Genomic DNA, 25,057 nt, shown 5'->3' with positions numbered 1-25,057 from the left:
CTAAAGTGGAGAACAGCTAATGCCTGGGAAGCGGCCCTGCAGGTGTCCCTGGGGTAAGGGGCCCTCTGGAGGCCCCGCCCAGGGCTCAGGGATGTGCCCAGCCCTTGACACCCCCCCCACACCCTGCCCCTCCCACACTGCCCTGCCCCAGGGCTCCCGGAGGGCTCCTTCCCCTCTGCTCAAGGCCGGCTTGTCCCCCGCTTGGGCTGGCTCTGGCCAGCCTACCTGCCCGGCTCGCATGTCCCCTGGGAACAGGGTTCAGTTTCAGAGAGTTTTGTCAAGGATTTTTGACTTCCCACAAAGAGGAAAAAGGATAAAACCTTCCTTTTTTTTTTTTTTTTTTTTTTTTTTTTGATACTGGGAGTTGAACCCAGAGGCCTTCTATCTCCAAGTTACACCCCCAGCCCTATTTTGTATTCTTTATTTTGAAACAGGGTCTCAGGAAGTTGCAGAGGGCTTCACTAAGTAGCTGAGGCTGGCTGGGAAATTGGATCCTTCCATCTCAGCCTCCCAAGGGTGTGGCACCATGCCCGCTAGAGGAAGGGATTTGAGAGAAGCTTAGAGGCTTGTGGATCATGCCCAGCCCTCGTGTGTGAGCACGTGCAGCTCCCCCCACCTCCAGGGGTCTTCTGAGAATGCCAGGCCCCCGTCACAAGAGGGAGAATAAAACCAAGCGGGGCCCAGACGTGGCGGCGCACACCTGCAATCCCAGTACCTAGGAGGCTGAGACAGGAGGATCGCAGGTTGGCAGCCAGCCTCAGCGAGTAGTGCAACAACTCTCATCAACCTAGGGAGATGCTGTTTCCAAATAAAAATAAAAATAAAACAGGGCTGGGGTACAGCTCGGAGGTAGGATGCCCTGAGCTCAATTCTGTCTCTCTCACACACATGCACACGCATACGCACACATGCGGCCTCGGGAGAACAGAGGAACTCTCTTCTGACGACTGTGCTGTGGCCCCTGGTGGCAGCCTCCCTGGGGCTGGGGTGGCGGCCTCCGGGCCGTGTTTGAGCTTTGCTTTCTTAGGGTCCAGTGTAAGGGCCCGGGGCCAGGGCACAGGGCCCCCACGCAGGGCAGGGTTCTGAATGGCGTGGCCAGCCGGGGCTCCGTGGGCGCTGGCTGCCTGCGGCCTGGGCTGTCCCGGGCGGCGGCTGCTCTTGCTCCTTCTGCGCTGCTCTGGAGAGGGCCACCACGCTGTCGTCGTGGCTCACTGCCGGTCAGCCTGCTGGCCAGACAGCCACCCTGCCGCTGCCTGGTGCAGGCCTCCCGGCCGCCACTGCCCCTCCTCTGCCTGCGCCAAGCGCTACTCCGCTTCTTGTCCCGTGACACCAGCACCCCACGCACGCGCTTCTCTTCCTGCACCAGGACTGGGGTTCAGCAACCAGGAGAGGAGCCTCTTATCCTCCACTAATGCACTAATGACCCCCAGCAAAACGTCTGCCTCCCGTTTCTGCAACTCCGGCTTCACGCCAGCAGAGCGGTCCTGGTTTCCTCACGCTTCCCTGGTGAACACAGCTACGGTCCCCTTCAACTGGAAGCGGCCCGTGCACTGGCCCTTCGGGACTCCTCAAGCCAGCAAACCAATGGGCACAGGAAGGGCTGCCGGCGGGGGACCCATCGCAGCCGTCGAGAGCCGGGCTGCCCGAGGATTGCAAGCTGCCTTCGGAGCACGTCGCGGCCCCTGGCGCCCCTCGGCGCTCCCACCCTTTGTAATTAAAGTCCACGTAAAGCCCTCCAATCCGGCACGGCCAGGCCCCCGCTGGCACTGTCAGAGCGCACGGCAGGCTGAGACCAGCATCTGTGGCCACGTGACTGAGATCAGGAGCAGGGGAGCGGACCCATGGGGGACCAGTGTGGCACGTGGCTGCGCCGAGATTCCCAAATCCCGTTCCTCGCACCCTGGGAGCCGCGTGGCTGCCAGAGACCTTCCACGGGGATCTAGAAGGCACCAGGACGCCGCTCTGTTAAGCTTGGCAGGTCAGCGGGTGGTCCAGATGGTCACAGCTGACACCCAGCGAGGCTGGAGTAACGCCCCGGCTGCACCAGCGGAAGCTGCCCGGGACGTGAAGCCGCAAGACCCCGGCATCTGGCCCGCGGGGCTCCTGAGGAAGGTGCAGCCCCGGACCCGAGCAGGAGGAACATCGGCAGACCCTACGAACAGCAGGTCTGCCATCTGTAAAGGTGTCGAGGTTAGACCATGAACTGAGGCGCAAGCCCGAGGCCGCGCGGAGGCCTCTTGTGGGCGTGGGCTGCGGGGCCCATGGACTCCTCACTGGGCAGGGCAGCAGGTCCCGTGGTAGGAAGGCCCTGCATCAGCTTTGCAACTCCAGGCCCCATCTCCCCTGTAAGAGTAAGAGTTTGTCCCTAAGTATGCCCTCACTTAGCTGCTAACAGCCGGGCGTGGTGGCGCACCCTTGTAATCCCAGCGCTTGGGAGGCGGAGACAGGAGGATCGCACAAGTTCGAAGCCAGCCTCAGCTACTTAGTGAGGCTCTCAGCAACTCAGTGAGACCCTGTTTCAAAATAAAGAATAAAATATAGGGCTGGGGGTGTTGCTCCTGGGTTCCATCCCCAGTACCGCAAAAAAAACAAAAACAAAACCCCTTGGCTGCTAACATACCGTGCTGCTTTTTTTTTTTTTTTTTTTTTTTTTTTTAGTGGTTCTTTGGCTTGAACCCAGGGGTATTCTGTCTCTGAACTATACCCACAGCCCAGTTTTATTTTTATTTTCAAACAGGGTCTCCCTAAGTTGCAGAGGCCCTTGGAAGTTGCCAGGACTGGCCATGAAACTGTGACCCTCCTGTCTTAGTCTCCCAAGTACTGGGATTAAGAGCGTGTGCCACCAGGCCCCACCAGGCCCACTCAAACTACATTTCTAACAAAGGAGAAACGCGGCCCCTGTCCCTGCCCAGGGCGAGATTTCCTGCATCCTTCTCTCTGGGAGTCACAGGTGAAGGCCAGGGCCCTCCTGGTGGCCTCTGGGACTCAGGGAGAGGGCAGGAGGGACAGACATCCTGACCACCAGGTGGTCTGGTCCAGGGATGCAGAGGGGCAAGTGGGGGTTGAGGCCTCCTGCCCGGCAGAGGTGTCATATGACCTGCTGACCCTGGACAGAGGCTTTTGTCGCTGAAGCCTGTCACACAAGACAGGCAGGTGCTTTGGACCCCTCCCAGAGGTGGAATTAGGGTGGCCATGTTAAATCCCCCGGTTGTTTGGCAAACCACCTGTCTGCTCTGAGATGACGACTTCCTGGTGTAGGGGCTGCTGGAGGCGAGGCGCCTGGGAGGGGCCGGTGAGGAGGCTCTGAGGCTCAGCGGCCCCAGGGCCCGGGGTCCGGGGTGAGGTGTGCAGGAGGTGCCTGGCCAGCACCAGCAATCTCCAGGGCAGGACGCCTGCTGGCTCCCTGCCACCTGCTGTGGGTGCCTGGCACCGCCTGAGCAGCAGGACCACCCCGGGCAGGAGCGTTTCGAGAGCTGGGAGGACTGAGTGTGCAATGGCACCCTGTTCCCGCTGGGCACAGCCGACCTGAACACCCCAGGAGGCTGGGGTGCCTCTCCAGTCCCGGGGTAACCTTTGTCAAAGGGAAATGTTTCTGTCCAGACAAGTAAACAAAAATTCCACTCCTGCTAGGCTGGAGGCCAGCACAGCAACACAGAAAAACAGTTCTGTTTCTGCCTCCTTTACTATCTCACCTGCATCTAGGCGGGTGGACGTGCATGCTGTCTTACTTTATTATTACTATTATTATTATTATTATTATTATTATTATGGCATTCTACCTCTGAGCTACACCCCCAGCCCTAGTTTTTAGTCTTTTTATTTTTGAAACAGGGTCTCCCTGAGTTGCAAAAGGGCCTTGCTAAGTACCTGAGGCTGTCCACAAACCACGATCCTCTGGTCTCTGCCTCCCAAATGCTGGGATTACAAGCGTGCGCCACGCCTGGCTTTATTATTTATTTTGAAACAGATACTCATTAAGTTGCAAAGGCCTCACTAAGTAGCCGAGGCTGTCAGCGAACCACGATCCTCCTGTCTCAGCCTCCCGAATGCTGTGTTTATAAACTCGGATTACAAGCCACCATGCCCAGCTATTTTTTATTTTTATGTATTATTATTATTAATTATTATCAGTATTTGCAGTACTGGGGATGGAACCCAGGGGAATTCTACCTCCTAGCTACACCTCCAGCCCTATTTTTTTTTTCATTCTTTATTTTGAAGCAGGGTCTCAACTGATTTGCAAATAGCCTCAGTAAGTAGTAGCTGAGGCTGTCCGCAAACCTCGATACCTCGATGCTCCTGTCTCAGCCTCCCAAATGCTGGGATTACAAGAGTGAATAACCACGCCCAGCTCTGTTTTATTTTGAAACGGTCTAAATTTCAGAGAGAATCGTAAGGTTGCTGAAGCTGGCCACAAACCTTTGACCCTTCCTCTCTCAACTACCAACTCTTGAGCTTACAGGCATGCACCACCGCTTCCCGCTTTTTTTTTTTTTTTTAAACAAGGTCCACCAAGTTGCCTAGGATCTTGCTAAATTGCTGAGGCTGGCCTCGAACCTCTGAGGTCTCTGAGGTCTTCCTGCTGTCTCAGCCTCCCAAGTACTGGGATTATAGGTGTGCACCATCACGCCTGACCAAACCCTTACACGGAGCACCTGGCTGGCTTGTTGGGGAGCGAGGAGGCCACCCCTTTAGGGAAGTGGGTTATGCCACCCTTGCCAGGCTGTTGCCTCCAGCCCCACCCCTGCCTCACCTGCCAGCCCAGGCCTATAAAAGCCCACGTGCTCCCTCACTGTCAGATGAGCCCGGAGTCTGCACCATGCAGCTGAACTTCAGTGGGCTGCGGGCCCTGGTGACGGGGGCAGGGAAAGGTAAGTGTGTGCAGGCCGGTGGGGTGCGGGCTGGGGAGGAGGGGGTGGCCCTGCTGACCTTGGCACGGCTCACCCCCACCAGCCGGGCCTGAGCTGCTGCCACCAGGCTGGAGCCCGTCCCAGTCTCGCCCCGGCCCCAGCAGCCCCCAGCCTCAGTGTCCAGCTACAGAGCCTCCCCGGGGCCTGACTCCCCCTTGGCTGCAGCCCACGCTGCCACCTGCTCCCCACCTAGCCTGAGCGGGCGCGGCCATCCCCCCCACGGTGTCCCATCTCCACAGGGATCGGGCGGGACACCGTGAAGGCCCTGTATGCCTCAGGGGCCAGAGTGGTGGCCGTGAGCCGCACCGACTCCGACCTGGTCAGCCTCTCCAAAGAGGTGAGGCTCACAGCCCGCCGCGCCCGGGCCGCCCCCACGCCCACCGGGGCCACCCCGCCATCCCAGCCTGTCTCCCACAGTGTCCTGGGATCGAGCCCGTGTGCGTGGACCTGGGTGACTGGGAGGCCACCGAGCGGGCTCTGGGCGCCGTGGGCCCCGTGGACCTGCTCGTGAACAACGCCGCCATTCTGCTGCCGCAGCCCTTCCTGGAGGTCACCAAGGAGGTCTTCGACAGGTGGGCAGGGCGCCACAGCCTGGGAGGGCGGCTGAGGAGGGGTGGAGGTGGCCACGGTCCCTCTCTCCTTCAGGTCCTTCAATGTGAACCTTCGTTCCGTGTTCCAGGTGTCTCAGGTGAGTCATGGGAGGGTGGCCTGGGCGGGGTGGGTGGGGTGAACTGCCCCATCCTTGGCTTCCAGATCGTAGCCCAGGGCATGATCAACCGAGGAGTGCCCGGATCCATTGTCAACGTCTCCAGCATGGTGGCCCACGTCACCTTCCCCAACCTCAGCACCTACTGTGAGTGCACACCCAGCCCTCAGGACGCCGGGCTTGGGTTGGCCTCCGGGAAGGAGGGCTCAGTCCCTACGGCCCGTGCTGTCCCCCACAGGCTCCACCAAGGGTGCGATGACCATGCTGACCAAAGCCATGGCCTTGGAGCTGGGGCCACACAAGGTGAGCATGGGGTGGGGACTGAGGGCCAGGCCTGAGGGCACCCGGCGGGCAGCAGGGGCAAGGTCAGGGGTGGACAACTGAACCCAGAATGCACGCTCTGTCCTGGGGGACCAAAGACGGGTCCAGGGGCTAAGGCCACCGCTTCGGGTCCCTGGCCCCAGATCCGGGTGAACTCCGTGAACCCCACAGTGGTGCTGACCAACATGGGCAAGATGGTCTCGGCCGACCCCGAGTTCTCCAGAAAGCTGAAAGAGCGCCACCCGCTAAGGAAGTTTGCAGGTCGGGGCGGGGCGGTGGGGCAGCGGCCCCGGGACCGCGGAGGCGGACAGTCGCCCTGACCCGCCCGCCGCCCCGCAGAGGTGGACGACGTGGTCAACAGCATCCTCTTCCTGCTCAGCGACCAGAGCGCCTCCACCAGCGGCTCGGGCATCTTGGTGGACGCGGGCTACCTGGCTTCCTGAGCGCCCTGGAAGGGCTGCCAGCAGGGGCCTGCCTGACCCGCCCCGCCCCGCCTGGCCGAGGCCCGGCCCCAGCATCGGCTCTAGGCCCCGCCCCGCCATGGCCCTCCCCGCAGCCCCGCCCCGCCGCGGCCCCGCCCCGCGCATGGCCCCGCCCCGCTCATGGCCCCGCCCCACGCTCACCGGCCCCGCCCCCACAGCAAGCCCCTTCACACTTACTTCTGTAGGCCACTGTGACCCACCCGCGGGTACCCGCTGTGCTGGGGAAGATTTGCCTAAATAAACGGACGCTGTTCATAAGCCTGTAATCCCAGCACTTGGAAGGTTGAGACAGGAGAGTGGCAAATTGGAGGTCAGCCTGAGCAATTTTTTTTTATTTTTTTGTGTGGGTCTGGGTATGCCACCCAAGGGTATTCCACCTCCAAGCTACACCCTCTGCCCTGTTTTGTATTCTTTATTTTTGAAACCGGGTCTCACTGAGTTGCACAGGGCCTCACTAAGTAGCTGGGGCTGTCCACGAACCGTGATCCCCCTGTCTCAGCCTCCCAAATGCTGGGATTACAAGTGTGCGTCACCACGTCCAGCTTCAGCTTGGGCAATTTAGCAAGACCCTGTTTTTTGTTTTCCTTTGGTACTGGGGATTGAGCCCCGGGACATTCTACCTCTGAGCTACAACGCCAACCCTATTTTTTATTCTTTATTTTGAAACAGGTCTCACTGAGTTGCAAAGGGCCTCATTAAGTAGCTGAGGCTGTCTGCGAACTGCGATCCTCCTGTCACAGCCCCTAAATGCTGGGATTACAAGCCTGAACCACCATGCCCAGCTTATTTTTTTAAAAATTTGAAACAGGGCTCACTAGGCTGAAGAGAGCCTCACTATTTGCTGAGGCTGTCCTTGAACCTGTGATCTTCCTGTCTCAACCTCCCAAGTACTAGGATTACATGTGTACACCACCATGCCCAGCAGCAAGACACTGAAAAATTAAAAATAAACTGGGCATGGTGATGCATGCTTGTAATCCCAATATTTGAGATGTTTGATAGGATTACAGCTTCACAGCCAGCCTCAGCAATTTAGTGAGGCCCTCTACAACTTAGTAAAACCCTGTTTCAAAATAAAGAATAAAATAGGGTTGGGAATGTAGCTCAGAGGTAGAATGCCCCTGGGTTCCACCCCCAGCAAAACACACACACACACACACACACACACACACACACACACACAACCATGTGTGGTGACACACACCTGTAATCATATTACACATTACTTGGGAGGCTGAGATAGGCATATTGAATGTTCAAGGCCAACCTCAGCAACTTAGTGGGGTCCTCCAAAATTTAGTGAGACCTGTTTAAAAAACAAAAAGCCAAGTGTGGTGGCGTACACTTCTAATCCCTGTACTTGGGAGGCTGAGACACGAGGATCACAGGTTCAAGGACAGCCTCAGCAAGTAGTGAGACTCATCAACCTAGCAAGACCTTGTTTCCAAATAAGAAATAAAATTGAGCCTGGCATGGTGGTGCACGCTTGTAATCCCAGCATTTGGGAGGCCAAGACAAGAGGATCATGGTTTGCGGACAGCCTCAGCTACTTAGTGAGGCCCTGTGCAACTCAGTGAGACCTTGTTTCAAAATAAAGAATAAAAAAATAGGGCTAGGGGTGTAGCTTGGAGGTAGAGGTAGAATGCCCCAGGGTTTAATCCCCAGTAACAAAAAATAAAATAAACAAAATAGGCTGAGGGTGAAGCTTGGGGGCTGGTACTGGTTCCATCCCTAGTACCGCAAAAAGAAGAAGAAGAAGGAGGGGGAGGAGAAGGAGGAGGAGGAGGAGAAGGGGAAGAAAGATAGGAAGAAAGGAAGGAAGGAAGAGAAATTGTTGGTCTGGGACTATGCGGGGACGAAGAGCCACACACCAACAGGTTATTTAAAATTTATTAAAAGAATTTAGCCGGGCGTGGTGGCGCACGCTTGTAATCCCTGCTCTTGGGAGGCAGAGACAGGAGGATTGCGCAGGTTCAAAGCCAGCTGCACGCGCTGGCTTAGGAGACCCTGTTTCCAAATAAAAATGTAAAAATAGGTCTGGGAATGTAGCCCGGAGGTAGAAGGGCTTCCAGGAACCCCAGTACCACCAAAATATATATATATATATATTAAAAGAATTTAAAAGAATTTAGCATTGCCGGGCATGGTGGCGCACGCTTGTAATCCCAGCATTCGGGAGGCTGAGACAGGAGGATCGCGGTTCGCGGACAGCCTCAGCTACTTGGTGAGGCCCTCTGCAACTCAGTGAGACCCAGTTTCAAAATAAAGAATAAAAAATAGGGCAGGGGGTGTAGCTCAGAGGTCAAATCCTGGTTTCCATCCCCAGACCTGAAAAGAAAAAAAAAAAAAAAAAAGAATTTTACCAGCTAGCTGGGCCTGCAGACTCTCGAGCTAATTGTTAGAGCTGTGTGCTCCTCCAGTCATCCAGACCTCTTTTTATGGAGGAAAACCATAAAACCCTTGACTGTATTTGACCTTTTCCTTATTGGCTGAGCTCCCTTAACCGAGACAGATAACAGGATTTGGTTGGCTAGCCCCTCTTATCCGTATCTGGAAACCAGATTGTCTTCTGTAGGTCTCCCCAGGGGAGAGGTGGAACTTAGTTCAGAGCAGTTCATCTGCAGTTTATCCCAGGACACAGAGAGGAGGAAGAGCTGTCCATTCGGGGCTGGTTACAACTTCAGAAAACAGTGCAAAGGTTAAACATACATTTCAGAGTAACAGCACTGAGTGGTAACAAAGTGGAGTGTATATAAGACAGTCACACTGCCCCTTCAAAATACAAAAATAAAATTGAGCTGGGAGTGGTGGCCCACGCTTGTAATCCCCATAATCCTCGGGTTTGGGAGGCGGAGACAGGAGGATCGCGCAGGTTCGAAGCCAGCCTCGCTGGCTTAAGAGACCCTGTTTCCAAATAGAAATATAAAATAGGTCTGGGAGTGTAGCCCAGAAGTAGAAGGGTTTCCAGGAACCCCAGTACCACCAAAAAATAAATAAATAAATAAATAAATAATAAAAAATAAATAAAAGTGAGCAGGAGGTGAAGCTCAAAGGTAGAATGCCTCTGGGTTCAACCCTCTGTGGAGAGAGAGAGAGAGAGAGCGCACGCGTGTGTGACACTGGTGGCACACGCCTATAATCCCAGTACTCAGGAGGCTGAGATAGGAGGTCTACAGGTTTGAGGCCAGCCAACCTCAGCAATTTAGCAAGACCCGGTTAACAAAGTAAAAAATGAAAAGGGCTGGGGTGTATGTAGCGTGGAGGTAGAGTGCCTCTGGGCTCCATCCCCAGTAACAACAAATAAACAAAATAAGGCTGAGGGTGAAGCTTAGAGGAAGAATACCCCTGAGTTCAATCTCCAGTACCACAAAACAAACAAACAAACAAACAAAAACATATAAATGGCTAAGTAAGTAAAAAAGGGCCGGGGGTGTAGCTCAGTGGTAGACGGTCCCTGGGTTCAGTCGCAGTAAACCCGCAGGCGCGCACAGGCTCTGTTATCCTGGTGTTCAGACCTGGAGAGGCTGGGCAGAGGGACAGGGATTAGAGGCAGCTTTCCACATCAAAGGCTGCCCTTCGACTGCTGACCCTGCCTTTGCGACCAAAGGGCAGCGGTTCTTGCCGAAGAGGAGGCCCATCTGTGCAAGGCCAGCAGCCTGGGGCAGAGGCGGAGCGGAGGGGGAGGCAGGCGCACTGGGCCGGCCTCCCCTAGGGAGGGGCTGAGCTTCAGAGCAGGAGCAGGTGGGCAGTGGATGGAGCCTGTCGTCCTCTCCCCAGGAAGCCTGCTCCCCTCTGGGCACACTCCCTGCCAAGAACACCGTAAAAGGGCACCCAGACGGGCTCTTATAGGACGAGGACAGCCCTGCAGCCCGGGCTGGCCAGCCGCTCTTGCAGGACTCCCCGCTGGCCTGCCTGGCATGGCCCGTGCCATCTGCGTGGCCAGCCAGCAGGACTGGGCTGGGCAGAGCAGAAGGGGCTGGGTGAGTCTTCCAGGCAGTGCAGGAGGGCCAGCGCGCGGTGCTGAGGGCTTCTGACCAGTCAGCAGGGCCTCCAGGGAGAGCGTGGGAGGCGAAGCTGGCTTGGCTCAGTCTCGCCAAGGATCACAGGACAGTTGAGATTTGGGGGCTCTCCTGTGAGCAGAGCAGGAAGGGACAGCGGGGTGGGGCTGTCCGCCCTCAGCCTCTGGCAGGCAGAAGGCAGGGTCAAGGTTAGGAGCAGGAGGCAGGGTGGCTTTCTAGGCCGAAGGCCAGGCCAGGCGGGGGATGCACCTGTAAGACTCCAGCGGCTTCTCCAATCTGCGTCTCCTGCTTCACCTGGCCACCGTGCCTCCAGCCGGTCTGCCTCTTGGGCCCAAAGGCCCAGGTAAGAGGCCCTACATCACCCCGACCCTGCCACTGACCACCGAAGGTCTTAGGGCAGTTTCCCTACCCTTCCCACAATGACTCACCAACAGTGTCTTTTATAGGGCGGTGCAGGTGCAGCAGCCAGGGCACCGCTGTGAGTGACCCATAGGCCCCTGGAAGCAGTACTTGTCCCGCTCCTCCTAAGGTGCTGGTGGCCTGGTGGGGAGGCTGGGCTGTCACCGGGGATGGAGCGCCCTGAGGCCAACGCGGAGCCCGAGTGATGCTGTCTGCTTCAAGCTTATTCTGTGGCCTGCCTTCTTTCCCCTGGACATTACAGGCGCGCGGTCGTGATCCACTCCTGGCCTGGGAAAGGGGGGACATTGGAAACTTTGGACGTGTCCAAGGTGGCACCGTGTTCATTTCAGGAGTAGCTGTACATTCTTCTCTGGCACTTTCATATCTACTTTTTGTAATAATCTTGGCAGGGGAAAAAAACCTGTGGACTAGGGCTCCTTAAGCGAGTGGGTCCCCACGGACAGCTTGAAAAGCCCTGTCCCAGGGCCAGAGGGGTCTCCGCCCTCCTGGCCACGCCCACGTCCCCTCGGCCAATCACCCCTGCGGAGGGAGCCATATTAGAATATCCCCGCCCCCACCCGAAGGCCTCCTTTGTGATTGGCTCTGCAGCGCCCTGCCTCCGCCCCAAACCTCGAGACCCGGGGCCCAGCGCGCAGTTCCCGGACCGCGCCGCCATGGACCTGGGGCTTTCCGGTCGCCGGGCGCTGGTCACCGGCGCGGGCAAAGGTGGGCCGCGGGCAGGCACAGGCGGAGGCGGGCTGGCGGGCTCGGGCTTGGGGCCGCGGGCGAGCCCAGGGCCAGGGTCTGGCACTGAGCCGTGGTCGCTGCAGGCATCGGGCGCAGCTTGGTCCAGGCGCTGCAGAAGGCCGGGGCGCGCGTGGTGGCCGTAAGCCGGACCCAGGCCGACCTGGATAGCCTCGTCCGTGAGGTAGGCTCTGCGGTCCCAGCGCGGCAGCCAGTGGGGCTTGCTGAGACCCCCGCTTCATTTGCGGGTGCTGACCAGGCCCCTGCCGTGGGGCTGGCTGGGACCCTCGACCCCCTCCCGGGCAGGTGGCTGCGTGGCAGTGGAGGGCTTGGCTCCCAGGGCTCAGGACGAGGCTGACGTGCAGGCTGACCTGGCCCTGCGAGAGCGCTGGGGCAGGAAGTGAACTGGCTGGAGACAGCCGGCTCCGGGTCCGGCAGCCCTGGGTTTGCCAGGCCGCTGGGACCCTTGACCCCTCTAGCCAGAGCCTTTCCCAGCCCTAGCCCCGCCCCCTCCCTTAGGAGGCAGAGGCCCAGCGGTGCCTCTTGGGCACGGAACCACTGGCAGCTGTACCTCACCCCAATGCACACAGTGTCCTGGGGTGCAGCCCGTGTGTGTGGACCTGGCGGACTGGGAGGCCACTGAGCGTGCCCTGGGCAGTGTGGGGCCTGTGGACCTGCTGGTGAACAATGCGGCCGTGGCGCTGCTGCAGCCCTTCCTGGAGGTCACCAAGGAAGCCTGTAGCACGTGAGCCAGGGGGCGGAGGAGGCCTGGAGGGAGGCGACGGCCCCTGGCTCCTGCAGGCCCTGACCAGGCCTGCCCACCCCCACTAGGTCCTTCGACGTGAACCTGCGGGCTGTCATCCAGGTGTCCCAGGTGAGCTGCCCTGCCCGCTGGGGGCAGGAACTCTGAAGACTGAATGGGTGTGGTTCTGCCTTGTGCCCCTCTGCGATTTCAGATCGTGGCCAGGGGCATGATCGAGCGGGGAGCCCCAGGGGCCATCGTGAATGTCTCCAGTCAGGCCTCCCAGCGTGCAATTACCAACCACAGTGTTTACTGTGAGTGACTCTGGCCGCAGTCTGTGGGGGCTCCGTCCCCAGCCTGGCCAGCTTAGCTCCAAGATGTCCCTTTTCACAGGCTCCACCAAGGGCGCCCTGGACATGCTGACCAAGGTGATGGCCCTAGAGCTTGGGCCCCACAAGGTGAGCCAGGCTAGTGACCTCCACCAGCCAGCCCGCTCGCCCAGGGCTCCCTCCCCCTCTGCTGACCCCGCCTCCCTGAGCAGATCCGCGTGAACGCAGTGAACCCCACCGTGGTGATGACGCCCATGGGCCGGGCCAACTGGAGCGACACCCACAAGGCCAAGGCGATGCTGGACCGCATCCCACTCGGCATGTTTGCTGGTGAGTCGCGGAGCCCACGCTGGAGCTGCCGGGCCGGGGCTGGCAGGGAGGTGACCGCGGCCTCTGCCCCGCCCTTCCCCCGCCCGCAGAGGTGGAGAATGTGGTGGACGCCATCCTCTTCCTGCTGAGTGACCGAAGCGGCATGACCACAGGCGCCACTCTGCCAGTGGACGGGGGCTTCCTGGCCACCTGAGCCCTCCACCCGCACACACCTCCGCCTGTGCCTAGCTCTCCCATTCTTCAAGAAACCTGACACTTGGCTGGGCTTGGTGGCGCACGCTTGCAATCCCAGCATTCGGGAGGCAGACACCGGAGGATCCTGATTTGCAGACAGCCTCAGCTACTTAGCCCTGTCTCAAAAATAAAAAGGCTAAAAAGTAGGACTGGGGGTGTAGCTCGGAGGTAGAATGCCCCTGGGTTCCATCCCTGGTACCGTAAATAAATAGGTAAAATAAAAAACCTGTCACGTTAGCCCAGCGAGATGTGCTGATTTCCAGGTAGACAGAAATCTGCGAGATCTACCATCCAGACCAGGTGGTGGCCTGGCCCACGTTTCAGACTTCTCGGTGTTGCTAGTTCCCTGGCAGGAGCTGGGAGGTGGAACCTTCCAGAAGGTTGGCCCCTCAAGAGGGTGGTGAATTTGACCCATGTGGCCTTTGGCCCTGTCCAGACTGTGGGAAGGAGCTTGAGAACACCGATCTCCCCCATGGTTCCTGAGTAAGACGTGTGACACAGATGTCTGTCAGACTTCACTCATTTCCCAGTGACCTGAGCAGAGTCAGATAATCGTTTTCCAGTGCTGGAAGAGCTTTCTACAACTCTGTCCTGTTTGCACTGGAACCCACACTTAATTTGTATATGTATGTGTGTGTTACTGGGGATTGAAGCCAGGGAATTCTACCTCTGATCTACACCCCCAGCCTTATTTTATTATTTGGAAATAGGGTCTACGTTGCTGAGAGCCTCACTCAATTACCGAGGCTGGCTTTGAACCTGCGATCCTCCTGTCTCAGCCTCCCACGTACGGGTGTGTGCACCACCACACCTGCTTTAATCTGCACTTTATCACTTTGAGTCTCGGGATAAGTCAAGCCCTGGCATGTAGAGTCTGCCAGTTTCCATGGTGTAAATACCCACACCTGGTTTCAAGCTGCCAACTAGACATCATTGGATGCGGAGTAGAGAGATGGGCAGCAGAACTCTGTTAGCTACGATCACAGAGGGAATAACCCCAGAGGCACAGATGGTACTGATACGTACAAAGCTAATTAGGCAGCGAGGTATTGGATTTGGTAACTCGTGTGTGTGTGTGTGTGTGTGTGTGTGTGTGTTACTGGGGATTGAGCCCAGAAGCACTCTACCTCCAAGCTACACCCCCAGCCCAATTATTTTTCTTCCCCCCCCCACCGCGGGTCTGGGGATGGAACCCAGGGGCATTCGACCTCTGAGCTACAGCCTCTGCTCTATTTTTATTCTTTATTTTGAAACCGGGTCTCACTGAGTTGCAGAGGGCCTCGCTAAGTAGCTGAGGCTGTCTGCGAACCGCGATCCTCCCGTCTCAGTCAACCGAATGCTGGGATGACGAGCGTGCCCGCCACGCCCGGCTTCAGTTCTTTTTATTTGGAAACAGGGTCTCACTAGGTTGCTGAAGAGTCTCGCTAAGTTGCCAAGTCTGGCTTTGAACCTGTGATCCTCCCGTCTCAGCCTCCTGAATACTGGGATTACCGCCATTCCTGCCTATCACTTTGTTTTAAATACGACTCATTATAAGTTTAATTATTAATAGTGGCTTTTTAACAGCTGGCTAGTCAAATTCCTAAAAATGTAGCAATCAGCTTTCTTGACCGTCACATCATGGGAGCAAGCCAGGGGGCCCACAGGGGGCCCTCTGACCCCATGTCTGCCTGGGTGGCGGCCTGAGGCCTCTGGGGTGAAGTCTAAGCCCCTGGACCACGGCTGTGCCCACCTCTTTCCACTGTGGCAACACCAGTCACTATGCCTGGTCTCCATGCCTCGGTCTGCCCTGTCCCCTCTGCCCCATGCTCTCCTGATTCCAGCCAGAGGAGGGGCCCACCCTGGGCCCCTCATGGCTCCAGGAGGCCGGCCTGGCTTCAGCCTCTATGGCCGCCTCCCCCCAGCACAAGGGGAGCAGCAGGAGCCTGCCCACTGCCTCAGCTGCTTCTCCACCCCAAGGCCTTGTACGGCACCCAAAATGGCTAAAGGCACCTGTCTCTGCTTCGTCTTTGGGGCAGGGGCAGCCTCTCTCACCCCAGGTGTGGGCCAACTCAGAACCCCCTTTAGGATTCAAGGCGCTCCGGTGCATGCCGACTCCTCTGCGCCCCCTGGGGGATGGCTGGGGCAAGGCACCCTGGACCAAAGGACAGGACAGAAGAGGCAGATGTTGATGGACATGTTTATTGTATAAAATAAGAAGGGGCCGCCTCCTCTTGGGACGGAATGACATAACCACCCTCCCCCACCCTCCCCACCCCCGCCAGGGAAACCCATCCTGGGGCCGCCCTGGGCCCACCCCTACAGCCTGAGGGAGACCCTGCTCCCTCCCGGCCTCCTACGGGGGACCGGGAAGGCTGGAGCTGTACCCAGACGAGGAGGCAGCGGGGGCAGGACCCGTCACCCCAGCCCCGTGCCCACGCCCCCCTCCCCACCCACACCACTTCCCACAGCAGACTCGGACACCAACATCTCAGCACGACGCAGGCTGGGCCAGGACCGCTCCTCTGCCAGGCTGGCCTGGGGAGGGCTCTAGAACACGGTGCATTTCTTGCCCGGCTTTTTCACGGGGGGTGGGCAGAGCACGGCCCGGATGGCCTCATCAAACACTGTCTTCAGCCCCCGCTGGGTCAGGGCTGAGCACTCCAGGTACTTGACCGAGCCTGGGGGGCAGCAGAGCGGGGCCATGGAGGTGGACGCGAGGCCGGCGGGTGAGCCAGTGCAGGGCCCTGCAGCGCCCCTGCCCCCAGGGCTGCTGCCCCTACTCACCGATCTCTCGGGCCATGGCCAGGCCCTGCGGGTAGGTGATGGGCGCCAGCTTCTTGTCCCGCAGCCGTTCAATAGTGTCCTTGTCATCACGGAGGTCCAGCTTGGTGCCCACCAGGAGGATGGGCGTGTGCGGGCAGTGGTGCCGCACCTCTGGGTACCACTGCGGGGACAGAGGCTCTAACCCACAGGCCGCCCTGTGCCTACTGCCGGAGCCACGGCTCCCAACCTCGGCTCTTTCTGCTTCGTGGGGAATGACTGGGACAGGAGGGCCCATCCGAGGCGTGTCAGGGCCCACCCCGGTGACAGGTGACGAGGTGCTTCTCCATTATCTGAGGGCCGTGCCCACCACCCCTTGGCCCCATCCGCCCTCACACCACCCTAAGCAAGACAGCGCCTCGTGCCTCTGTAGGATGAGATGCCTCAATGTTCAGGCACTAGGCCCTGGTCCTGTCCCTACAGGTGCTTGGAACAGCCCCCCCCTGTCCTACCTTGGCTCTGACGTTCTCAAAGGAAGCCGGGCTCACCAAGGAGAAGCAGATCAGAAAGACGTCCTTGGGAGGGGTGGGGAGATGGGGGTGGTCAAGGCGGGCCCAAAGGTCCTGGCCCCTTCCCCTCCCACTCCCCAGCTCCGGGGTGGGCCCTGTGGTCACCTACAGTTTGGGGATAGGAGAGCGGCCGCAGCCGGTCGTAGTCCTCTTGTCCCGCGGTGTCCCACAGCCCCAGGTTGACCGGCTTCCCGTCCACCATCACGTTTGCTGAGTAGTTGTCAAAGCTGCGGAGCAGACCGTCAAGGCCAGGGCTGGGCGGGGGCCCGAGCCCACTGAGCCCGCTCTCAAGCCTGCAGAGCCAGAACTCTGGCCAGAACCATAGCCCCAGCCCGGCCAGACCCAGGGGAGCCCTGGGTGCACTCAGCCCCAGTGGGTGGGGCGCCTCCCCCCGAACTCACGCACACGGTGGGGATGTACTCTCCCGGGAAGGCGTTGGTCGTGTAGCTGATCAGCAGGCACGTCTTCCCCACGGCGCTGTGGACAGAGGGCCAGCCCACGTGGCTGAAGGCCCAGCCTCGCTCGGCCCCCTGCCCAGCCAGGGCAGCCCTCCCACGGAGAAGAGGCCAGGCGGGGCGGCCCGGGCCCGGCTCGTTAGCCGCAGCCACCTGGGGCTGCAGGAGGCCGGCCGGGCAACCTGGCTGGGGCCGCGGGCATCCTCGTGGGCGGCCAGCGCCCGCCGAGGCCGGCAGGAGAGGGTGGGCCGCCAGGCGGCGCAGGTGAAGGCCCGGCCCCACCCACGGCCAGCAGCAGGTGGGCCGCGCCCCAGGCCGACCCACCCGCGGAGGGGCCGCGCACATGGGCTGCGCACTCACCCGTCGCCGACCACCACGCACTTGATGGCCTGCATGGGCGCGGGCCGGGTGGCGGGCGCGGCCGCCAGCCGAGCTGCGGAGAAATGCCCGGCGCCGCAGCGGCCGCGGACCCGAGCGCCGGCGAGCGAGCGGCCGGAGACAGCCGAGCGCCGCCGAGCCCGGGCGGAGCCGGCGGAGACAGCCGAGCGCGGGCGGGGCGGGGCGCCGCGGAGGCCCACCCCCCGCACCTGGCTCCCGCCTCCTGCCGCCGCCCCGCCCCAGGGACCCGGGGGGCAGCTGGTAAAGAAGGCGCTGGACCAAAACGGGTCACCAATCGGGTGCAAAAGTTCTGTATTTCATCCCCGCCGGCGGCGGCTGCGCTCCGGGTCGGGACCCCTCCCTCCCGCCGCACGGTCCCCGGCATGTCGGTCTGGGATTGGGACGAGGGAACCCATCCTCTCCACCGGGACGAGGGGTCCCGGTGGGCGCGGGCGAGCATGCCCGTGGAGCGGCCGCAGGCCTCCGGGCCAATCCGCGTGGACCTCAGGCCTGCCCCTGGAGAAGGGAGGCGCGGGCGGACCTGGGGCCTTCCTGCCCCCTTCACTTTGGGGGGCTCAGGGACCTCAGGGGGGACCCCCGCACGTAGGCCAGCACGGCGTTTTGCAGGAAGCTCGCCCTCTGAGCCTCCTCATCCCGGATGCGCGCGATCTCAGCCTCTCTGAGCCGCAGCTTGTCCCGGAGGGACGCGTTCTCACTCTCCTTGTCCAGCAGCGCCTCCCGGTGGTTGCTCGCAGTCACTGCGGGCGGGGGCTGGGTGAGGAGGGGGCGCCGAGCTGAGCCCCCGCCCGCTCAGCCCTCCAGCTGGGCTCTGCCGCTCACCTTTCAGCTGGCGCTCCAGGGCGGCCACCTTCTCCCTCAGAGCCTCCTGGGCCGTCAGCTCGGCCTGCAAGCGGCCCACCTGCTCCTGCAGCTCCACCCTGGCCCTGGCCACCTCGGCCACTTTCTCCTGGTCCTTGTAGCTCAGCTCCTATGGGCGGCAGGGTGAGGCGGCCGCAGGGACAGGGACCCGGGAGCCTGCCGCCCGCAGCCTCGCTACCTGCTGCAGCTCCTCCAGGCGCCGCCGCTGCCCCTCCACCTGCAGGCTCAGCTGGCTGGCCCGCGCCTGGGCCTCCGCCACAGCCTGCTTCTGCTGCTGGCAGGCACACTGTGCCTCGTCCCGGGCCTGCGCCAGCAGCCGCAGCTTCTCCTCCAGGCCAGCCACGTGCTGTTGCTGAGGGCACAGGGGGTGCTGCTGTAACCGAGGGCCTCTGGCATCCGCATCCGGAGGGGCAGTTTTCATGTGGCCGGACACCACCCCCCCCCTGCACGGTGTCACCCACTTGGAGCAACTCCGCTCTCCAGCCCCTCTCCTGCCGGCTCCTTTCCGCGTCTGTGTTGAGGCCAACGCCATCTACCCAGCCCTTCAACCCAGCCCTGTTGGCTCTGGGTACCTCCCTCCCGTCAGACCCCAGCCCTGGCCGACAGCCCGGTCTTTGCCACTTCAGCCCTGCTCCAGGCTCGGCCCGGCACACCAGTGGCCCTGAGGCCAGCCTCACCTCCTCCAGGCGGGCCTGGTTCTTGGCCTTCATGAGCTCTTCTGCCGCCTGGCCACGCTCGTTGAGCGCTGCTGCCTTCACATGGTTCAGTTCCTGCACCAGACAGCCAGCTGCCACCAGCCTCCTGGCAGGCCCAGGACCCCTCTAGCTGGCCCCTGGTGGCGCAGTGGGCTGTGGGCACGCCCACTCGCCAGCATCGTCAGGGGCACGTGGCTGGCCCAGGGTTTCCTCAGGCAAGGGGCCCTAAGGCCAGTCACCCTCAGTCTCTGGTGTGCACACTGGTGGGCAGCCCCAAGGGGGCCCGAGGTTGAGACCTGAGAACTGTGCTCCAGGGTCCCGCGCTCACCTCCTCCAGCGACAGTCGCAGGGCCTCCAGCCTCTGCACCCGCTCCTGCATGGCCCTTTCGCTCTCCTCCAGGTGGCGGGTCATGTGGTCCACCTGCCCGGGTGTGGGGTCAGGACAGGCGCAGGCTCCCGCCCCTGCATGGAGTCCCACCCCAGAAGGCAGGTGTTTCTCGGGAAAGGGCTGCTCTGAGGGTCCTGGCAGGACTCAGGACAAGAGGTCCTGGGTCTGACACCCACTTGGGCTGAAGAGCCGCCCTCAGCCTCAAGGTCTGCGAGGGGACGCCACGAGGGGCACGCCCGGCTGGGGGCGCCACCGGTGCACGCACACCAAGAACGCACCTCCTTGAGGTGCAGCTTCTCCGCGTCCTCCAGGCTCTGCCTGGCCCTCCTCTTCTCCACATCCAGGCGCTCTGGGGTCCAGGGGGGAAAGTGTGGTAAGCCTCCTGGGGTGCCCAGCTGGCCCCCAGCCCCAGTGGTGGGCTGCCCGTGCCCACCCTCAGCCTGGATAGCACGCATCTTCAGCTCAGCGGACGTGTTGGTCAGCTCTTGCCTGGCCAGAAACAGCCGCTCCTGCTGAGACTTGGCCTTCCGCTCCAGCTCGTCCACCTGGAGTGAGCAGGGGGAAGGAAGCAGAGCCCGCCCCGCCAGCCCCCACCCCGGCCCCAGCCCCCGCCCTCTCATACTTGGCTTCTCAGCAACAGGTTCTTTTCATTGGCAGCAGACAGGTCTCTGAGGAGCTTGGACTCCCGCTCTGCAGCCTCCTGAGAGGTGGGTGTGGGTGTCACCAGTCACCTATGCCGCCACGTCCCTCCCAGCCACCGGCCGTGCCCCCACCTGTCGCTCCAGCCTGCGCTCCTTCTCCTCCTTCTGTGACAGGCCCAGCCGCTCCTTCTCCGCTGCGGCCAGCAGCTCCCCCAGGTCCTGGGCCTTCTGCTCTGCCAGAGCCAGGGCGGCCTCGGTCATCTGCAGCCTGCAGAGGAAGGTGGCCGCCAGCCCGGCCCCCGCTTGTCAGGAGTGCGGCCCCGCCGGTGCCCCCAGCCTCGGCCCTCCTCTGTCTCCCTCCCCGCTCACTTGGCCTTGAGGGCATTGATGATGGAGTGTTTCTCATCCAGGGCTTCCTGAAGCTGTGCCACTTGACCTGCTGATACCCTGTGGGCAGAGCAGGGTCTGAGAAACCCAAACCAGCGCCCTTCCGGCCTCAGAGGCGCCGTGATCCCGTGCTTCTGTGGCACACCAGGCACCATGCTGGGCCGCCGTTAACCTTCCAGCCCACTCCCCGCGGCCGGCCGCTCACCGGCTGCTCTTGGCCATCTCCTCACGCTGTTTATCAATTGTGTCCATTAACTCCAGAAACTGGGGACAGAGTTGGCGAAAGCCCATCAGTCCAGGGCCCGGCCCCCTGCCCTGGCCAGAGAAAGGAGAGCAGATACCCAGCAACACCGGCAAAATGAAGGACTCTGCCAGCCCCCTGCCCACTGCCTCAGTGCAGGAGGGTGGGCCTCACGGAGCCTAGGGGCTGGCCGCTGGCCCCAGGGGAAGCCGGCCAGCCGCACATGCACAGCCAGCCGGGTGACTGGGGCGCGGCTCAAGGTCAGTGAGGAAGCTGCACCCACCTGCCTGGCCTTCTCCTCCTGGAGGTGCTGCACCTCCTTGCTGAGGACGTGGGTGCGGGCCTGGTTCTCCTGGAAGACAGTGTGCCGGTCCTGGTTGTGGTCCATGGCTTGCTCTGTCAGAAAGAGTTGTTAGCCACTGCCGGGCTGCCTGGCGTCAGGCGGGGCACAGCCTGTGCTGGCTGCCGGCATGGCGGTCTTTAGGAACTAATCCTGTGGGAGGGAGGAAGGGGCATCTCCCCTGACAAGTCAGATATACCCCGTCCAGTGCACCAACAGGTGCAGGAGGCACCTGGTGAGGGGTGTCTCCTGCACATGTGGAGGGAGGTGCTCTACACGCCAGAAGTGGGTGCCGTGCTGGAGATGGGAATCTGCCCTCCACCCCAAAGGTCAAGAGCCACTACACAACTTTTTTTATGTATTGGGGTTGAAGCCAGATACATTTCACCTCTGAGCTATACCCTCAGACCTTTTTCTCTTCTTCTTTTTTTTCTTTTTTGTGGTACTGGGGATAGAACCCAGGGGCATTCTACCTCCGAGCTACATCCCCAACCTGAAATTTTATTTTTTATTCTGAAACAGGGTTTCACTGAGTTGAAAAGGGCCTCACTAAATAGCTGAGGCTGAATGGGAACCATGATCCTCCTGTCTCAGCCTCCCAAACACTGGGATTACAAGTGTGTGCTACCACACCCAGCTTAATATATTAACTTTTTATTTTTTGCAGTACCGGGGATGGAACCCAGGGGCACTGTACCTCCAGACCTATTTTTTTATTCCTTATTTCGAAACATGTTCTCACTGAGTTGCAAAGGGCCTCGCTCACTAAGTAGCTGAGCTAAGTTGTCCACGAACCGCGATCCTCCAGTCTCTGTCTCTCGAATGCTGGGATTACACGCATGCGCCCAGCCTTAATATAACTTTTAAAACAGGGTCTTGCTAAGTTGCTGAGGCTGGTCTTGGCCGTGCCCTGCAATCCCATCTCAGCCTCCTAAGTACTACACCTCCACACACAACCCTACTGCACAACTTCAAGAGGTAGGCATTGTGTTCTGGTAAGTGGATATTATTTTGACTGTGGCAGTCAAAAGCAATTACAACGCCAGGTGTGGTGGCACAGGCTTGTAATCCCAGCATGTGGGAGGCTGAGCAGGAGGACTGAGGTTTGAGAACAGCCTCAGTTACTTAGTGAGGCCCTTTGCAATCCAGTGAAACCCTGTTTCAAAATAAGGAATAAAGCCGGGCGTGGTGGCGCACGCTTGGAATCCCCGCACTTGGGAGGCTGAGACAGGAGGATCGCACAGGTTCGAAGCCAGCCTCAGCTACTTAGTGAGGCTCTCAGCAACTTAGTGAGACCCTGTTTCCAAATCAAATATAAAATAGGTCTGGAAGTATAGCCCGGAGGTAGAAGGCCTCTGGGTTCCACCCCCAGTACTACCAAAAAAAAAAAAAAAAAAAAAAAAAAAAAGAATAAAAAATAGGGCTGGGAGTATAGCTCAGAGGTAGAATGCCCTGGGTTCCATCTCCAGTACCGCAAAAAAAAAAAAAAAAAAAAAAAAAAAAAAAAAAAAAAAAAAAAATCAATTGCAACAGCTACAGCTGTGTGGAGGTGGGTCTGGGGAAAGTGGCGACGTGGTCAGAAGGGCCAGGTGGGGCCATCAGGAGGCAGTGACCCTGAGGCTCAGCGCTGTGGGAGAGGCTGGGGTTCAGACTCCAGGCCCAAGCTCAGACCCCGTGGCTGGCAGTGAGCAGTGGTGTGACGCTGCGGGGCCAGAGGCGTCATCTATAGGGCCTTGGGGCTCACTGTGGGAGGGAGGCTGTAGCTCTGGCAGCAGCAGCACAGGCAAGGGAGCCCCATACCTACTCAGCAAACTCGGGGTGACCAGGAGGCAATGCCCAGAACCCCAGCTCCAGCCACCGCCCGGACCGCCTCAAGCATCTGGCCACTGGGGCAGGGCTCCAAGCCATGGCTTCCAGTCTGTGAAATGGGCTCCCCCCTCCCTGGGGGGGGGCAGCGAGCGCCAAGCAAGCTGGCGTGGTTACCCAGCATCCCTTTTCCTCTTACCGAGGCTGCTCCTGTAACCAGCGTGCCTGTCCGAGGCCCAAGCTGCCCCCCTCCTTGGTGGACAGGCCTCTGTCACAGGCCCAAGCTAGTGTCCCCATGTGCCCATACCCACGGCTCTCAGGACGTCACTGGGGACGTTGTTCCCAGCCAGGTCCAGTCTCCACAGGATTCTGTTGCTGGGGAGACAGTTCACCAGGGCCCGGCCCCCGAGGAGGCCAATGTTATTCCAGCGCAGGTCTGGAAGGAAACCTGTTGTCACCAGACTCTTCTAAGGTGCCTGGTGGTGGTGGTAGGGCCTGGCCCAATCAGATGCTCCCCTTGGGGTGCTGCCTGTGGCTGCAGGAACCCAGCCCTACCCCTCCAGCAGTGTAAGGCCCCCAGGGCTCAGCGGAGCAGGAGAGCAGGAGGCCTCACCCAGCTGCTGGAGGGTAGCATTGCCCTTCAGGGCCAGGGCCAGCTCCTCGGCCCCCTTGTGACTGATCTGGTTGTTGCGGAGGTCCAGCTGCTGCAGGGCGCTGTTGGCCGCCAGGCCCCCACAGAAGGTGGCGAAGGCGTCCTCCCACGTGCCCAGGTTGTTCCACTCCAGGGTGAGGCTGTGGGAAGGGTGGACACGAGGTCCTTGGCCCAGTGGAGCACCTGCCCCACGGCCCCAGGTCCTGCAGGGGGCATGGGTTCAGGGGTCTGTGGCCCAGGCTGGAGCCTCCTGAGTGATATAAACCCACCTCCTCCCCCAACAGAGGTGCAGCCTGGACAACCGGCCTGGAGGAGCTGCAGGATCATGTTCTCTGTGGCCAGCCCTGAGCCACACAGAGGGACTGGGACCTAGGCCCTACCTCTGAATGGACTGGTTCTGTCGGAGGAGCTTTCCCAGAGCCTCTGCCCCTGCCGCTCGAAGGTTATTGCCCTAGGTTAGGAACAGTGGACAATCATTCCTGTCACCCTGGCTGGGCTCTCAACACCACATCCACACCCCATGGGGCCGCCCTGACCTCAGTGGGCATCCTGGGGCCCGTAAACACACACACACACACACACACACACACACGCGCGCGCGCACACACACACACACGGCAATTTGAGAGGAGCTTGAAGGCCCTGGTGCCAGGAGCTCTTTACAGACAGTGGTTTCTAGCCAAGACCCCAGGCCCTGGCATCCCCCTCTACTGCTCACCTTTAGATCCAGACACCGAATGACAGTGTTAGCACACAGCCCTTGCAGCAGCAGTATGGCCCCTAGAGGAGGAGGGAGCGGCCGCTCTGCCTCTGCACCTCATAGCAGGCCTCCCCAGATCCAGAGGAGGAGCTACTGTCCCAGGGCCCCCAGGGCCCCCACTGGCCGGGGTTCACCTTGGAAATGAGTCTCCCCACTCACTGTGAGGGTGCCTTGAAACATCTGCAGCCCTGCAGGCAGAGCTGGGCTGCTGAGACCTCACTCAAAGCCGGGGCTTTGGCCCCCTAATAGCGACACACTGCCCTGACCCCCAGGTTTTGGGTAGGGAACTACAGCTCACATTAGGGTTGTTCAGAGGGTGGGGAAAAGCAACCTTTCACCGGGAAGAATCCCCTGCCTGTGGCTGCTCAGGCCAAAGTCAGGGTCAGGCGTAAGTGGGCCTGGACCTCCCCCTGAGGGTGCAGAAGTTGCCCCGCAAACTGGGCGTGCCCACCTTCCTCGCTCAGCATGCAGTCGCTAAGGACGAGCTCTGTCAACAGTGCCTGGTTCTGCAGCAGCATGCCCAACGCCCTGCAGGTGTCCACCGTCAGGCCCTGTGTGGCCAGGTCCAACCGGCCCAGTGGGAGCTGAAGCAGCTGCCGCAGGACAGTCTCCTGGGGCTCGGACCCACTCTCCTTGCACAGGCGGCTGTAGGACCGCCGGAACTCCTCCATGTCCTCGAGGGCGGCCAGGGGCTTCCCTGCTTGCTGCTAGAGACAGACCCCAAGTGAGCGGGCTGTGCTGGCAGCTGAGGGACTCTTCGTGAGGGTCTACAAGAAGTTCCCGGGGCGGCAGAACTAAAAGCCGCGGCTCCGCGCGGGCAGTCCCGGGGTGGGGACGGCGCTTAAGTGGACTGGGGGGCGAGCCGCGCCGGCTCAGTGGGAGGGCCCTAGAAGAGCGGAACGCGAGTG

General features: G+C 60.3%; 4 protein-coding genes across 6 annotated transcripts; 2 read left to right on the top strand and 2 right to left on the bottom strand.

Moving 5' to 3' along the window:
• Positions 1–4,819: 4,819 nt before the first annotated feature.
• On the top strand, positions 4,820–6,483 carry LOC308275882 (carbonyl reductase [NADPH] 2; the record flags this gene model as incomplete). The annotated part of the gene is made up of 8 exons (XM_080714269.1): positions 4,820–4,871; positions 5,150–5,247; positions 5,328–5,482; positions 5,556–5,598; positions 5,664–5,763; positions 5,855–5,919; positions 6,081–6,198; positions 6,277–6,483. The coding sequence occupies 8 exons, from the start codon at positions 4,820–4,822 to the stop codon at positions 6,378–6,380; spliced, it is 735 nt and encodes a 244-aa protein (XP_080570395.1). The 3' UTR covers positions 6,381–6,483.
• Positions 6,484–11,511: 5,028 nt separating this feature from the next.
• Positions 11,512–13,175, top strand: DCXR (dicarbonyl and L-xylulose reductase; the record flags this gene model as incomplete). Its single annotated transcript, XM_080714268.1, has 8 exons — positions 11,512–11,563; positions 11,668–11,765; positions 12,172–12,326; positions 12,413–12,455; positions 12,538–12,637; positions 12,717–12,781; positions 12,865–12,982; positions 13,072–13,175. The coding sequence occupies 8 exons, from the start codon at positions 11,512–11,514 to the stop codon at positions 13,173–13,175; spliced, it is 735 nt and encodes a 244-aa protein (XP_080570394.1).
• Positions 13,176–15,745: 2,570 nt separating this feature from the next.
• On the bottom strand, positions 15,746–17,377 carry RAC3 (Rac family small GTPase 3; the record flags this gene model as incomplete). 3 transcript variants are annotated; one of them, XM_080713654.1, is made up of 6 exons in its annotated part: positions 15,746–15,942; positions 15,983–16,142; positions 16,471–16,533; positions 16,637–16,754; positions 16,933–17,004; positions 17,343–17,377. In XM_080713654.1, the coding sequence occupies 6 exons, from the start codon at positions 17,375–17,377 to the stop codon at positions 15,746–15,748; spliced, it is 645 nt and encodes a 214-aa protein (XP_080569780.1). The 3 variants fall into 3 exon arrangements, with proteins under 3 accessions (XP_080569780.1, XP_080569781.1, XP_080569782.1); XM_080713655.1 differs by having other exon boundaries at positions 15,746–15,876; XM_080713656.1 differs by having other exon boundaries at positions 15,816–15,876; positions 15,979–16,142.
• Positions 17,378–17,921: 544 nt separating this feature from the next.
• LRRC45 (leucine rich repeat containing 45) lies at positions 17,922–24,826 on the bottom strand (the record flags this gene model as incomplete). The annotated part of the gene is made up of 17 exons (XM_080713564.1): positions 24,601–24,826; positions 24,108–24,169; positions 23,770–23,840; positions 23,351–23,529; positions 23,045–23,173; positions 20,875–20,987; positions 20,556–20,614; positions 20,333–20,410; positions 20,096–20,231; positions 19,945–20,022; positions 19,756–19,867; positions 19,601–19,671; positions 19,263–19,355; positions 18,917–19,009; positions 18,418–18,591; positions 18,201–18,348; positions 17,922–18,118 (listed from the first exon to the last, which is right to left on the bottom strand). The coding sequence occupies exons 1-17, from the start codon at positions 24,818–24,820 to the stop codon at positions 17,922–17,924; spliced, it is 2,013 nt and encodes a 670-aa protein (XP_080569690.1). The 5' UTR covers positions 24,821–24,826.
• Positions 24,827–25,057: the final 231 nt, after the last annotated feature.

This window comes from Muscardinus avellanarius (assembly GCF_963383645.1).
Source record: "Muscardinus avellanarius genome assembly, chromosome: 16".
Taxonomy (NCBI): Eukaryota; Metazoa; Chordata; class Mammalia; order Rodentia; family Gliridae; genus Muscardinus; species Muscardinus avellanarius.
The sequence above is the reverse complement of the archived record's forward strand: the minus strand, read 5'-3'. Positions and strand labels throughout refer to the sequence as shown.